The sequence below is a fragment of the Bubalus kerabau genome, chromosome 20, assembly GCF_029407905.1.
Source record: "Bubalus kerabau isolate K-KA32 ecotype Philippines breed swamp buffalo chromosome 20, PCC_UOA_SB_1v2, whole genome shotgun sequence".
Classification (NCBI taxonomy): Eukaryota; Metazoa; Chordata; class Mammalia; order Artiodactyla; family Bovidae; genus Bubalus; species Bubalus kerabau.
Genome location: NC_073643.1, coordinates 52,372,266 through 52,386,926, shown reverse-complemented (window position 1 = coordinate 52,386,926; position 14,661 = coordinate 52,372,266). Strand labels below are relative to the sequence as shown.

The 14,661-nt window shown below is 44.5% G+C and overlaps 1 protein-coding gene across 3 annotated transcripts in view; it reads left to right on the top strand.

The window, feature by feature from the left end:
• DAG1 (dystroglycan 1) overlaps positions 1–14,661 on the top strand; it is a 49,413-nt gene that overhangs the window by 22,923 nt on the left and 11,829 nt on the right. For all 3 annotated transcript variants that reach the window (XM_055558315.1, XM_055558317.1, XM_055558316.1), the window contains exon 2: positions 10,727–11,128. In XM_055558315.1, the coding sequence (XP_055414290.1) occupies positions 10,844–11,128 (285 nt within the window). In that variant the 5' untranslated portion in view covers positions 10,727–10,843. The remainder of the gene's footprint in view (positions 1–10,726; positions 11,129–14,661) is intronic.

Sequence of the window (14,661 nt, the reverse complement as noted above, 5' to 3'; positions counted from 1 at the left end):
TCAGGAAAGGTTGGCCACTGCTGAAAAGTATGATACTGGGTAGCCGCTACTGTCCCCCCAGTACTTGGGAAGAGGTAAATTGTGTCTGCACCCTTTTGATAAGACAGACGGTCCTCTGCATTTGTCCTCCTCTTACCTGTTTTTGCTTTTAACTTTGAATCCTTGGGTTCTAAAAGTCAGGAAGGAATTTCCAAATAATTACTGCTGAGTGGACACCCACTTCTTCCTTTGTGCTCAGGGAGGGATCAAAGCCTGCAGAACGAGGAGGTAGAAGCAGTGGGAGGTGAGGACAAGGGCGTTTTCAAGGGTTTCTTCAGCTGTGTTCAACCCGAATGTAAGTCCGTTCCACTCCAGGCCTGATTCTGAGGTCACGCATGGCATAACCTTCTCAGCATTGGTCTTGTTCATTGCTTGACTGCCTGGTTACACAGTCACTGTGGCTTTCCAGAGCAGGGGTTCCCAGAGTCTGCAAGGCCATCTTCTGGCTTTTTTGCTCCAGCCTTTGGAAGCATACCCCTAAAACGGACCAGAGAAGTTTGTGATGATTTAGATTCTGTAGCTGTGGCAAGGCTGAGGTAGGTAGAAAGCCCAGTTGGACAGAGCCATATGTGGGAGGGAAGGAATTCTGCTAGCAAGAAAGTCTGAGCGAATGGAGTGGGTGTTACTTGTGTCTTGTCCTTTTGTAAACAAGGTTTGTTGATCTGGCCAATTCTGGCGTGATTCAAATGTTCTTGATGGTCGGGACTTAAGAATGTGGCCCCCCAAAAGATTATAGTCTAAAGCAAGTCATAGCTTTATTTTTTAATAATTATTTCCTTTTAATTGGACGATAATTGATTTATAATATTGTATTGCTTTCTGCCGTGCGTCGACATGAATCAGTCATTGGTATACATATGTCCCTTCCCTCTTGAACCTCTCTTCTACCTCTCACCCAGGCCATAGCTTTAATGCTGAAGGTTGCGTATTTGCCCAGATAAACACCCAGAACAATGGCATTTTCCTGTGAAGGTGCAAGAGCTCCCAGTCCCAGGGGCTGGGCCGGGATTCCCCTGTCTGGCTCCTGACGCCTGTATTGAGAGGTTGCTGGCGGGGTCAAGGGGGCTGCAGGAATGGGGGGCCTGAGGAGGGAGCTGGTAGTGGCTGGGGCCTCCCGAATATTTCATCTCACTCCTCTGTTCTGAAATCTGATTAGCCAGTTAGGTCAGGAAGGCCAGCAGTCAACTATCTTTTTCTAACCTTAATTCACTGAAGCCTAATTAGCATGTTAGTTTTGAGCCAGGGTACTTATTTTTAGTCTTTTGTAGAACAATGGAAACAAATATCAGAAAGCTCAGCTTTTAACTTCAAAGTGTGAAGTGAAGTGAAAGTCACTCAGTCATGTCTAACTCACTCTTTGGGACCCCATGGACTATACAGTCCATGGAATTCTCCAGGCCAGAATACTGGAGTGGGTAGCCTTTCCCTTCTCCAGGGGATCTTTCCAATCCAGGGATTGAACCCAGGTCTCCTGCATTGCAGATGGATTCTTTACCAGCTGAGCCACAAGGGAAGCCCTCAAAGTGTAAAGTCAGAAGATTATTTGCTTTGTGCTTGGTGGATCATTTTGGGGATTCAGTGGAAACCTTGTCACTATACCCTGGTATCTGCTCAGGGCCTGCTAGGCGCCTGCGGGGGAGAGGGGGGGAGAGGGCGGCAGAGCCTACGTGGCCCCAGACCCCTCCAGGAGGGGGACCGCTGCTCCTCCTTTTCCTCTCTAGGCAACACTTGGCGTCCAGCCTTGACCCGACAGGTCCCAGCCATCCTGCCCTTACAGTGTTATCCCAGCCCTACCTTTGTCCTGAGATGGGTTGGATAGCCAGAGGAAGTTTGGGGTATCATTGCAACTTGTATTTACTAGTAAGCACCTACTTGAAAAACACTTGTGTTTAGTTTATTGCCTCTTGTGTATAACATATAAGTATTTCATTTATTACCTCTTATTAGTAATGTATGTAAATCTTAATTGACTATTTTTGTATGAAACTTGGAAAGACTACATGCGTAGCAAATGAAGCCTCACACATAGTACAGGGTAGGTAGTTGGTAAACATGCGCTGAACTGTTAATTATTGTTGGGCTGTTTTGGGACGATTGTAATTTAATTGGGTTCTTGGATGCCACAAGGGTACGTGAATGGAGTAATTCACTCCTGCTTGTTTCTGCTGGGTCTGGCCACCCACCTCTCACACTTACTCCACTACTTCTACCCCACCTGCAAAGTCCAACTGCTGCAGCCAAACGGACAGTTAGGCCTGGTCCTTGTGTTTGGGCGCTCAGTTTATCCTTTTCCAGCCTTGGCGCCTTACCCGAGGCACTTTTATTTATTTTTTGGCTGTACCATACAGCTTATGGGATCTTAGTTTCCCAACTAAGGATCGGACCCAGGCTTTCGACAGTGAGAGCGCAGAGCCCAGACCACTGGACCTCCAGGGAATTTGCCTGAGGCACTTTTAATCAATAATTAAAAGTTGATCTAAGGCTCACATAAGTGTTTTTCCTAAAGTCTAATTGGTGTAACTCTTGAGTAATGTGGAGTTTCAAAAAATATTTGTAATTGTAGTAAAATATATATAACAAAGTTTGCCACCCTAACCATTAACTTTTTTTAAACTGTGATAAACAGCATAAAACTTAACCATCCTAATTGTTTTCGGTGTGCACTTGAGTACTGAGTAATGTTTAACTGCAGCATATGGAGTTCAGTGGAGTGTAGAAGGAGCTGGTTTTTCCGTGAGCTGTATCACATAGGATGTTAAAAATCTACCCAGGTTTGAAATCACAGTCTAGTAGAGAAGTGGCCATTTGGCCCTGGCTTCTGAACCTTGTCTTTCTCCCCTTCCTCTGGGATGTGTTTGCACCTGAATGGGTTTGTGCCCAGGTAGAAGACTTGTACTTCCTTCCTGCCTTTGTTGAGAAAACCACACCACCGTTAGCAGAAACCACTGCCCTTCCTGGACCTCCGCTTTTGGTATCTGTGATCACTGAACGTCTGCAAGAGTTCCCTGGGTGAGAAAGGCGTTCACGTGGTGTTTGTGTTTGATAGACTGTTGAGTAGTGCTTGCTTCTCACAAGTGGTCATTTTTTCCTCCCACATTTTCTTTACTTTTATTCTTGCTGTGTATGTGGCCCCGGACGCTTGGTGCATTCCTGAGCTCCCTGCTGGCGTCTTTGCCAGGCTGCCCCCACACCTCTGGTGATGCTCCCATGGCACACAGGCCAGACAGGAACCTGCCTCGTGTCAGGGGAACCTCTCCTGCCTCCTGCGCGCTGTGAACAATTTGAAGGTGACACCTTGTGTCTTCACCAGTGACTTGGCTCAGCGCCTTCCTTATCTGACCAAGGTGTGAAAAAGGCCTGTTTTAAACTCAGAGCAGAGGAATCTGCCCATCTTTTTGGTATTTAAAAACCAAATAAACAGTGACTTCACACTATTGTTTTCCATTGTGTTGAGTACATCTTGTTGGTAGTCAGATTGAGCAGTTTTAGACTGGTTAACTTTCCCGGATTTTTAGATTAATAATAGACACATAACGTTTACTTTTAACTTCAGAGTGTCTGGACAAAAGCCTTCTTGCTGGATGGAACCTAAAGTGGTGGTTTCAGTTAAAATGATTCCTTTTCACCATTTAAAATAAAGTCATGGGATGTTACTACTTTCATTCGGTTTTAAAAAGACAAATCCCATTTTCCTTACATGTCTTAATTACCGTGGTGAATGGTAGCAACTGGGCAGTGCAGCCGCTATTTTTAGGTAACTAACTAGCTGTGGGAGATGTGGGGGTTCCTGCCAATGGTGGAGTAGGCTGCCTCTGCCTCATTTTGTGTGGTTAATAATGGGTTGAATCCCACAACTTCTCCTTCATTCCTAGAAAGTAAAAACTAGTAGGGAGCCATTCTCTCAGAGATGTTAAGATTTTTTTTTTTTTTTTTAAACTTTACATAACTGTATTAGTTTTGCCAAATATCAAAATGAATCCGCCACAGGTATACATGTGTTCCCCATCCTGAACCCTCCTCCCTCCTCCCTCCCCTTTCCATCCCTCTGGGTCATCCCAGTGCACCAGCCCCAAGCATCCAGTATCATGCATCGAACCTGGACTGGCAACTCGTTTCATACATGATATTTTACATGTTTCAATGCCATTCTCCCAAATCTTCCCACCCTCTCCCTCTCTCACAGAGTCCATAAGACTGTTCTATACATCAGTGTCTCTTTTGCTGTCTCGTACACAGGGTTATTGTTACCATCTTTCTAAATTCCATATATATGCGTTAGTATACTGTATTGGTGTTTTTCTTTCTGGCTTACTTCACTCTGTATAATAGGCTCCAGTTTGATCCACCTCATTAGAACTGATTCAAATGTATTCTTTTTAATGGCTGAATAATACTTTTTTTTTTTTTTTTTAAGATATTTTAAAGTTTCATTCTCTGTGGGTTTTTCTTGCATGTGAGGAAACATTGAGTTCACTATGAACTGTGTTAATGCCAGGTGTGCATTTGTTCCTCGAGTATTTTGAGTGGAAAGTTTTTATTGCCTGAGCCGCCTCTGTGTTGGCGGTACTTGCAGGTCTGATATCCTTAGTTGAACAGAACTGCTTCCTTGCTGGGGCTGAATTCCAGAGGGAGTCCTCTAGTTCCCAGGGATCCAGGTGTGTCTGGACAGGGTCACAGGATGCTCTGCCTGCCCCCTCCACGTGCTTCATTTGCGTAGAGATAGGGATTAGTGACAGGAGGGAGGCCAGAAGCATTCATTCCTGGTGAACTCTGCCTCCGGTGTCTGGGGCCCTCGTCTGTCATCGAGTAATTGCTGTTGATTCTCTAGTTGTGTCCCTGCTGCCTGATGTGGTCAACTTGAAGTGCACCTGCCTCCAAGGCAGGTTGGACGCATTTTGTTTCACAAAGGACACCACTTTGTAGACGACTGCTGAAAACTTGGCTTTCTGTTTCTGCCCATCACTGGAGAGTCCCCAGCGTCACAGCTGGAGAAAGGAAGTGTGCCCATTTCCCACACTGTATGCCGTGGCTGGCCAAGCAGGTGTTCAGAGTGCCAGGGGCTTCACCCGGGCTCTGGGAAGGCGCTCTTCACAAAGTTGGGTTTTGCTGGGGTCTGGAGCACTGCTCAGCTCAGACTCGATGGTGGACATTGCACTGGGGACTGGCACAGAGGAGTACGTTACCCAAAGCCACTACCCATTTCTCAGCAGGAGAGCTTCGGCAGCCTCCATCAGCCACACGGCGGTGAGTTGAACTAAGACGTATTCTTGGGCTACTGTTAGCATTTCCTGGTTCCGGAGGGTATCCTGTGAGTGTGCATGCGCAGTGTTGAAATGAGCAGCTGTGTCAGGGAGGCTGGATGACTCTCTCCACAGTCTTCCTCTGGTTCCTGGGCACCTTCTCCTCCCACCATGTTCTAACCTCAGGCTGTATGTGACCATGGTTGAGTGTTTACCTCTCTTTAGGCCTTGCTTCTGAAGAATGGGTAGGAGGACCTCTGTAGTGCCTCCATCTCTGGATGACCTACTATATGACTCTGCGTAAAAACCTCCGGGAGTTTGTGATGGACAGGGAGGCCTGGCGTGCTGCGATTCATGGGGTCACAAAGAGTCGGACACGACTGAGCAACTGAACTGAACTGACTGAAAAACCTCCCAGAGGGATGTCTGAATCCTGGTGTTTGGATCCAGCCTGACAAGTTCCTAGCACAGGGAGACTGACCCTTGTTTATAGGAAGCCAGTATCAGAACGATGCAAGGCCAATTTTCAAGAAGACCTTTTCTCCCCAGAACATGGAAAATCAACACATAGCAGCAGTTGGAGCTGTGCCCTGGTCATTGCCCGCTTGCTAAATGCAGAACACTTAGTCATGCTCATGAACCAGATACCCCGTGTCGTCATATGTCCGCAGATAGCAGACTGAGCCTGTGTTCCTGCTAGGAAAGGGTGTGTCTCATACTGTTGGCTTGTTTTCACATAAGCTGAGAATGTTTAAATGGAGAATTGGATCGGAAAAGTAAAAGATAGTCTGGATCTAATAAATAGAAAAGTAAGTGCACAGAAGAGTGAAGACATGGGAACAAGATTTAAACAAACAAACAAAACAACACCTCTTGTATCCTCTCCATTCGTGTATTAGATGTGTGCTTGGCACACATCAGTGATTGCATTCCCGCCCTTGCATTCCTGCCTTCCACAGCTTACAGTCTTGTGGGGGTGTTGATGAAGCTGCACCATTTACTAAATAATAATTACTATGTATAAGAAAGGAAAAGGCCATTGGAGAAAGCATTATGGAACAGTAAAAGAAACTCTCATGTTACAGTTTAAGATAGTATAAAACAGAAGACCCAGGAAAGTTTAAAAATTAAGTGATAAACTGTAAAAGGGGTACAGAAGCACAGACAGTTAAGAAACTGGGAGATAGTTAAAAACAAACTAGCAAACAAAAACTCAGAAAAGAGCTTCAAGAAAAGCTTTTAATTTGGGGCAGTTTATATAAGGGTCTCAGGAGAAGACCTCCACCCAGGGTGCAGTGAACACCAGCTGTTGGAGAGTTTGGGAAAAGAGCTTCAAGAAAAGCTTTTAATTTGGGGCAGTTTATATAAGGGTCTCAGGAGAAGACCTCCACCCAGGGTGCAGTGAACACCAGCTGTTGGAGAGTTTGGGTGTTTCCTACCTTGGCTTTCCTGGTAGAGAACCTCACTGGGAGTTAAGTTGTTCCTGGCACCAGTGCCTGCAGGACCCCAGCTTCTAAGTCCATGGTTATTTGGTATCCCCCTCGAGAAGTATGGCATTTAATACTGCTGGCAAGTCTGGTGGGCAGACGTGTTTTTCACGTTGCTTTAATTTCCTTTTCCTTGATGACTAGGGAGGTTGAGCATCTTTTTGTATGTTTGTTGCTGTTCAGATTTTCTGTAAAGTACTTGTTATCTCCTCAACCCATTTTTATTGTTTTAGGGTACCTGATGTATTTCGATAGGAACCCTTCAGCTACTGTATGCCCTGAAAAAGCTCTCTCCCAGGCTGTGGTTGGTTGTTTTTACTTTCTTTATGGTATCCTTTTATTGTACAGAAATTTAAAATTCTAATTCCGATTTCTTTTTTTGGGGACAGGTTAAAACATTAAAAAAAAATTGTAAATTCATATGCAGTTGTTAAAAATAATACTGAGAGATCCTCTGTGCCCTTTACCCATACATATTTCCCCCCATGATAACATCTTAAATAATATTACAATCTTACAAGCAGGATATTGATGTTTATATAGTCAAATACAGAATCTTTTTGTCACCAGAAGGATCCATCACGCTACACTTTCAGAGCCACATCTGCTTTCTTTATGTCCTAACTCCCTGTTTAACTCCTGGCAACCACTAATCTGCTCTCTAAAAAATTTTGTCACTTCAAGAACATTACATAAATGGGGACTTCCCTGGTGATCCAGTGGTTAAGAATCCACCTTCCGATGCAGGGAACTTGGGTTTGATCCCTGGTCTGGGAAATGAGATCCCTCGTGCCATGGGGCACCTAAGCCCTTGAAATGCAATTGCTAAGCCCATGCACTCTGGAGCCCGCTTGCTACAACTAGAGAAAAGCCTGCACACTGCAGCAAAGATCTGGAGTTCCAGTTCTGTGGGCCTCGCCACTGCTGAGCAGTGATGATAAAGTTCTGACTTTGACCAGTCCTCCTCTGACACCATCCAGCAGGGAAGGGGAGAGGCTGCTGCTTCTTACTTGGGTGGGAATTTATAGAAGTCTAGGTTCCCAAATAGTTTCCACTGATACCGTGAGGCTGGAGGAAGAGGGTGGTGCATTGTTACTGGCCAGTGGGGATGAAAGTCCCAGCGCCCTCCCCAGTGGAGATATTGGGGGGGTCTTATTACAGCCTCCTGAGGGTGGAAGTCTAGGCTCCCCACTTGGCCTTCGCCAGCATGGGTGGGAGTAGGGCCACAGTTTTTTTCTGTGGTGTTTGGCTCGAATAGAGCTTTTATTGTCTAAATGTTTTCTGTCTTGCTAGCCTACCCCTTTCCTGCTCCTTTGGCTAAAGAGAACAGACTTTTGTTAGAATGTTTTTTGCCTCCTCTGTTGGCATTTCTGGGTTGCCAGCTTCTTCAGCTCCCAATTCTGGGATATATGAGTCAAAAAGAAGACCCAGGGAGCCCACTACTTTTATCATTCCTTGAATCCTGGGGTCCCTAGCTGCTCTGCCTTCTTCTCTTGACTTTTTTTAAGAGTCTCATGTTAAAAAAAAGTCTCATGTTTATTTTTTCTATATAGTGTCTAGAATTTTCTCTTGTATTTAGTGGGAAACTAAGGAGAAATACACCTCCTTCATCTTCTTGGAAGTGAAAGTCCATTTTGTCTTTTTAAAGTTTTGTGTTTTTGGAGATCTTTTAAAAATGAAATCCTTCCTTATGCTGATATTCTACTATATTCTAAAAATTTCAGAGTTCTTTTTACATCTGTGTATCTAATCCACCTGGGATTTGTTTTGTTTTCGATGGAGAAATGACAGAAGAACCTAACTTTTTTTCTATATAGACGGACACTTGTCCTGGCGCCTTTGAACATCTCCTTTGCGAGCTGGTTTTGGCTGTCCCTCTGCTTCCCTGGTGGCTCAGCTGGTAAAGAATCTGCCTGCAATGCAAGAGACCTGGGTTCGATCCCTGAGTTGGGAAGATCCCCTGAAGAAGGGAAAGGCTACCCACTCCAGTATTCTGGCTTGGAGAATTCCTGTACATGGACTATACAGTCCATGAGTTTGCAAAGAGTCGGACATGACTGAGCAACTTCCACTTTCACTGGTTCCGCAGTCTGCTGTCTGCTCTGCCCCACCTGATACAGTAGCTTTGTGATAAGTCTTGGTTTGGTAGGATAGGACTTCCAACCCTCAGGATTGTTACACTTTTTTGGCTTTTGTCTCATGAATTTTAGTTCAACAAATATGAACAAGAATAGCAAAATCAACATTGAAAAAATCCTTTTGGCTTTGGCTTGGACTTACACTGACTTTAGAGTATGCTGGCTGTTTCAGTGACCTTGTTTTCTTCAGCGTTTTTATTTACTTTTCATTACCCACGTCAGAAAGTATCACGTGGCCCCAAGACAGCTTGGCTCGGGGCAGGGCTTCTTCCTTTTTCAGAATGGGAAATTGCTTGTGATGGTTGTGGCCATCTGTGGGCACCCAGAAAGCCCCACAGTGCAGGTCATGAGCTGCTTGAAGCTGGTGTGGCGGACAGGGGACAATGTGCAGGGTTTTAGGCACTATTGGGGGTGGGGGATAAGAGAGTTCAAGTAAATTTTGTTCACTAGCACTGAGTGCAAATATAGGCAGTATTGGGGGTGTAAGAAGTGGGCAGTTGGCCACACTCCTCTGTGCAAATACTTGGTATTTCAGTTTTTCCAAAAGTATTTGTGGTATTTGCCACATTGTCTTATCTCTTTGTATACGTGCACACGCTTTTTTCCCCCCAGTGGACCATTTCAAAATGAGTTGCAGAGATTTTTGACACTTCATCTCTGAATACTTCAGAATTGAGGATGATATTATCAAGCCACACTGCCATATTTTGCCTAAGAAAATTAACAATAAATTTAATCTCCAGCCCACATACAGAATCTGTCAGTTATCCCTTTGGGAGCTGGTCTTGTGTGTGTTTTTTGTTTTTTTTTTTAAAGTACCTCCAACACAAATGAACCTATCTATGAACCAGAAATAGTATCAGGGACATAGAAGATTGACCGGTGGTTACCAAGCTGGCGGGAAGTGGCAGAGGGTTGGATTGGGAGTTTGGAATTAGCAGATGCAAACTGGTATGTATAGAATGAATCAACAAGGCCCTGCTGTATAGCACAGGGAATGGTGTTCAGTATCCTGTGGTAAACCATAATGGAAAAGAATATGAAAAGACTGCACATATACGTAAAAGTATATGAGTCACTTTGCTGTGCAACAGTAATTAACACTGTAATTTAACTGTACTTCAATAAAAAATTAATTAAAAACAAAAGTAAGTCCAGGGTCCAGTCAAGATGTACACACTGCATCTGGTTGCAGTCTTCAAGTCTAGAATAGTCCCCTTATATTTAGAGGTGTCAGCATTTGGAAAAACCAGATCAGTTATCTTGTAGAAGGTCCTGTCATATATTCCAGATTTGTCTGTGTCTTCATAGCCCTGTGTTTCCTATAAATTGGAAGTTAGGTATAGAGCAGCACTACCCAACAAAAATATGATGTGATCCACTATGTCATTTAATATTTTCTGGCAGCCATATGGAAAAAAATAAAAATAAGCAGGTGGAGTTAATTTTAATCATGTATTTAATATTTTTATTATATACTATTTATTAATAGTTACTTAACTATATTAGATATTTTTATATCCAAAATATTATTTTAATATGTAATCAATATTTTTAAGGTATTAATGAGATATTGTACATTCCTTTTTTATACTTAGTTTTCAGAATCTGCTGTGTGTTTTATACTTAATGGACCAGCCACGTTTCCAGTGTTCAGGAGCCACGTGTAGCTGGTGGCTCTCACCCTGGGCTGTGCGGGGGGAGACTTAATCCAACTCAGGGTAGATATTTTGGGCAGGAACACTTAGAGGGTATTAACTGCCTGTGCTCAACTTGGAAACCGTGGAAGTTGCTGAAGTCTGAGTCTTCTCTTCTTTTTCAGGCTCTGGGTGCTCTGGGATGGAGCAGGTGTGCAGAGGGTGAGGACCCAGTCCTGGGACCACGTCGCTTGCTTCTTTTCTTGGAGAGACTTATCTGCCTGAACAGACTTGAACCGGGGATGAGGATGTCTGTGGGCTCATCGCTGCCGCTTCCCCTCTGGGGGAGGACCTTTCTCCTTCTGTTGTCTGTGGCTGTGACTCAGTCCCACTGGCCCAGTGAACCTTCGGAGGCCGTCAGGGACTGGGAGAACCAGCTCGAGGCATCCATGCACTCAGCACTCTCAGACCTCCACGAGGCTGTTCCCACGGTGGTTGGCATTCCTGATGGCACGGCTGTCGTCGGACGCTCATTTCGAGTGACCATTCCAGCAGATTTAATTGCCTCCAATGGAGAAGTCATCAAGGTGAGACTGGATAGAAGCTGTAACTGAGGAAGAATTCTCATCTTGCAGTTTAGTTTTGATTTTAGTGTTAGTTTTAGGTTATTTTAGTTAAAGTTTAGTTTTTCAGTTTTCCGGCAATTCTGAGCTCAGTTCTTTCAGGACCTATTAAGTGTTCCTTCCTTAAGAGGGGGACAGCTGCTGACATTCACTAGAGGGTCCCCATGTTCCTCAGCGTAGCATCCGAAACCTTTATTCTTACTCCCATTTTGAGAGTGTCACTATTAAAAAGCTTTTACATCTGTTCTCTGGAAGATTTTTTTGGTCATCAAGTTAGGGATTCGATGGAAGGGCTTGTGTATAAGGAAGCGGTCTCCTTTCATTAACCCAAGAAATATGGAACTTTTAAATGCTTTGAAAATATTTTAAAAATATAAGGTATAAGTAAATATCAAGAGTTTTGCTGTGCTTGGGTGTTCTATGTTTACTAATATATTCAGTCCCTTAAGACCCAAAATTAGTACATACGTTTCAGCCTCGCCTCATTTCCTTTGTTCTCAAGCAACCCAGAGAACAAAGGAGCATGAGATCTCGGTAACAGAAGAGAGATGGCCAATGAAGGATGGGAACTTGGTGCAACCGGAAGCTTCTGTTGAAGAAGGACCATCCCTTTAGGCTTATGGAATTTTCCCTAACTCCTGAGTGAGGGTGCAAGGTGGCAGGGTGGGTGGGTGGGGTATACCCCTCAGGCTATGAGCATCTCCTAGAGCAGAGGTCAGCACACTTACTTTTTAAAAAGTCAGAGAGTAAGTATTTTTTTGGCTTGGCTGGCTGTCCGGTTTCTGTTGCAGCTCCCCATCTTGGCCAGTGCAGTATGAAAGCCGTCGCCGACAGTGTGCACAAGAATGCGCGTAGCTCTGTTCCAGTAAAACTGTACTTTTAAAAACTTGACTGAAACTGAAATTTTGCTTTCATATAATTTTCACATGTCAAGTAATGCTGTATCTTTTTTTGATTTTTTTCCCCCCCTCAGTCATTTAAAAATGGCAAAAAATATGTCTAGCTCATGGGCTGTACAGAAACGGATGGCAGCCCAGATTTGACTCATGGCCATAGTTTTCTGACCCTTGCGCTATAGCATACTTTCCTCAGAGACGTAACTTGAATATGAATTAAAAATATTCCAAGATCTATACTTTGTTATGGTAGTTTTTATATCGGTTTTGTATTTAGACTTCTGCGTACATATAGTGTCCTGGAGATTTATTGGTATATTCAAAGGATCAAAAATAGTGGTTTGAAACAGCCAATTTGTTTTGTACACAATTTTGTGGCCAAGAATTCAGGGCTTTAGAGCTCATCTGGGGATCTCATCTCTGCTGCACTAGTTAAGAGTGGCTCACCTGGGCCTGGAGGATCCATTTCCAACATGAGGCTCACTCACGGCTGGCAGGCTGGGGCTGCCCATCAGAGTCTTTGGTTTCTCCCCATGTAGACCTTTCCACGGTGCTTGGATTTCCTCACAGGTACAATAGCTGGGTTGTACCTGTGTACAGGTATTCCTTGGAAGACTGAGTATTCCAAGATACAGGAAATGAAAGCTGCCCATCTTTTAAGGCCTGGGCTTGGAACTTCCTTTGTACTCTGTTGGTCAAAGCAGAGTGAGGCTCTAATGAGTCTTCACCAGCTTGCCTCTCTCTGACCCACAAACTCAGGGCCTCTAGATTAGAAATGGTCACAAATTCCATACCACTATGCATTGAGAGGTGTGTCTCTGCACCTTTGAATCTGGGCAGACTCACTCCTCCCCTGACCCTCCTTGTGTTCTCTTCCTTTTCGGCCCCCTCTCTTTATGTCACAGCTTACTCTTAGGGTGGCCTCGTGTTCTCAGAGGTCATCATACTTCTGAAGATTCTAGCTCACTTCTGTGGAGCTCCTTCTGGCTTTTAGAGTCTTTGCAAAAGGTTTCCATGTTATCTTCATAATAGCCCAGTAAGCCAGATTCTAGTCTCACTATTAGATGAAGAATGGCAATTTTGGTAGTACATTTCTTACCCAGCATCACATTTCATCTTCGGAATATCCAAACCCTGTAGTGATTGATTACCTTTGTTCTGTTGGCCACTGGAATGTTGTACATGGATTAGTCTGGACCAGAGTTGCCTTGAGTTGATACAGCGAGCTGGCTATTTGCTATAGCTGGCAGAGAGATGTTTAACAGGCTTACTCACGAGGGGAGCAGAGATTTTATTAGGAAAACAGGATTTTATCTGAGCGTATTTATCTGTGGAAAGCAGACCATTTAGTAGCTGATTAACCTGTAGAAAAACAGATGAAAGTGTGTGACTCTTTGTCCCAAACAGTCTTAACATCAGGGTTGTGTGGGGTGGGAATCAGATCAGAAGGCCTGACTTCAGGGACTTCCTTGGTGGTCCAGTGGTTAAGACTTCCTCCACCTTCCAATGCAGGGGGTGTGGATTGGATCCCTGGTTGGGGAGCTAAGTTCCCACATGCCTTGCGGCCAGAAAACCAAAACAGAAAACAGAAGCAATATTGTAACAAATTCAGTGAAGACTTTAAAAGTGGTCTACATTAAAAAAAAAAAATCTTAAAGCTTGACTTCATTCCTGGAGCTTTGGTTTCCCTATGTGTAAAACAGGATTGAAAAGCCTTTACAGTAAAGGAGTTTTTTTTCACGCCGTTAAAATAACAATGTATAAATGTATAGGAAAGGGAGGAAAAAAACCTCTGGTGGTTCCTACCACTAGTGTACTTGTGCATCGTGTTCTGCATTCGTCAACAAGTATCCATGTCACATAGGCACACAGACATTTTAGACAGACCTGAAATCATATTTTTTAACCTTTTATCATTCACTGTACTTTTGAGTTTTTCTCCTTTGTTATTTAAGTATTCTCTGGGAGTATAACTTTTAATGGCTGCCCAGTATTCTTGGGTATGTGAGGAACATTTCAGATCTTGGTCCCAAGGAGCCTTGTTGGGGTGACCTCCAAGTCATATCCATCAACATTGCTATCAGCCAAAGTAGCACTCGCTCACCCCTTCCCAGGCACCCTGCCTCCGTTCTTAACCCCTCAGTCTGTTCTCCATACCAAGGCAAGAGACATCTTTGTAAAGTTCGAGTCTGCTCAGAACAGGCCTCCCAAGCCCCCTGCACTTAGGATTAAGCCCTGTTTGATCTGGCTTCTGGCTCCTCTCTCCCCTTGCCCTGTGCATGCCATGTCTCAGCACAGCAGCCCCTTTCTGCCCCACAGATACGCCAAGCTCAGGACCCACCCCAGGCCGCTGGCTCGTTTTCTCTTCTGTCAGCATGGGTACAGCTGCCTCTTTCAGGCTCAGTTTTAGCATTGGAGCCCTTTTCCTCCACCCTGACGCAGGCAGATTTCTCAGGTCCTGTGGGGAGAGGTCCCACAGAAGCCAGCTTTGCCTTCGCTGGGCAGATCTGAAGCTGTTCCAAGTAGGCCATAGTGTAAGTGACCCTCCTTACTTCCCGCAGGATTGGCGCCGGCTCCCTAAGGGCGCCTGTCCTCTGAGTT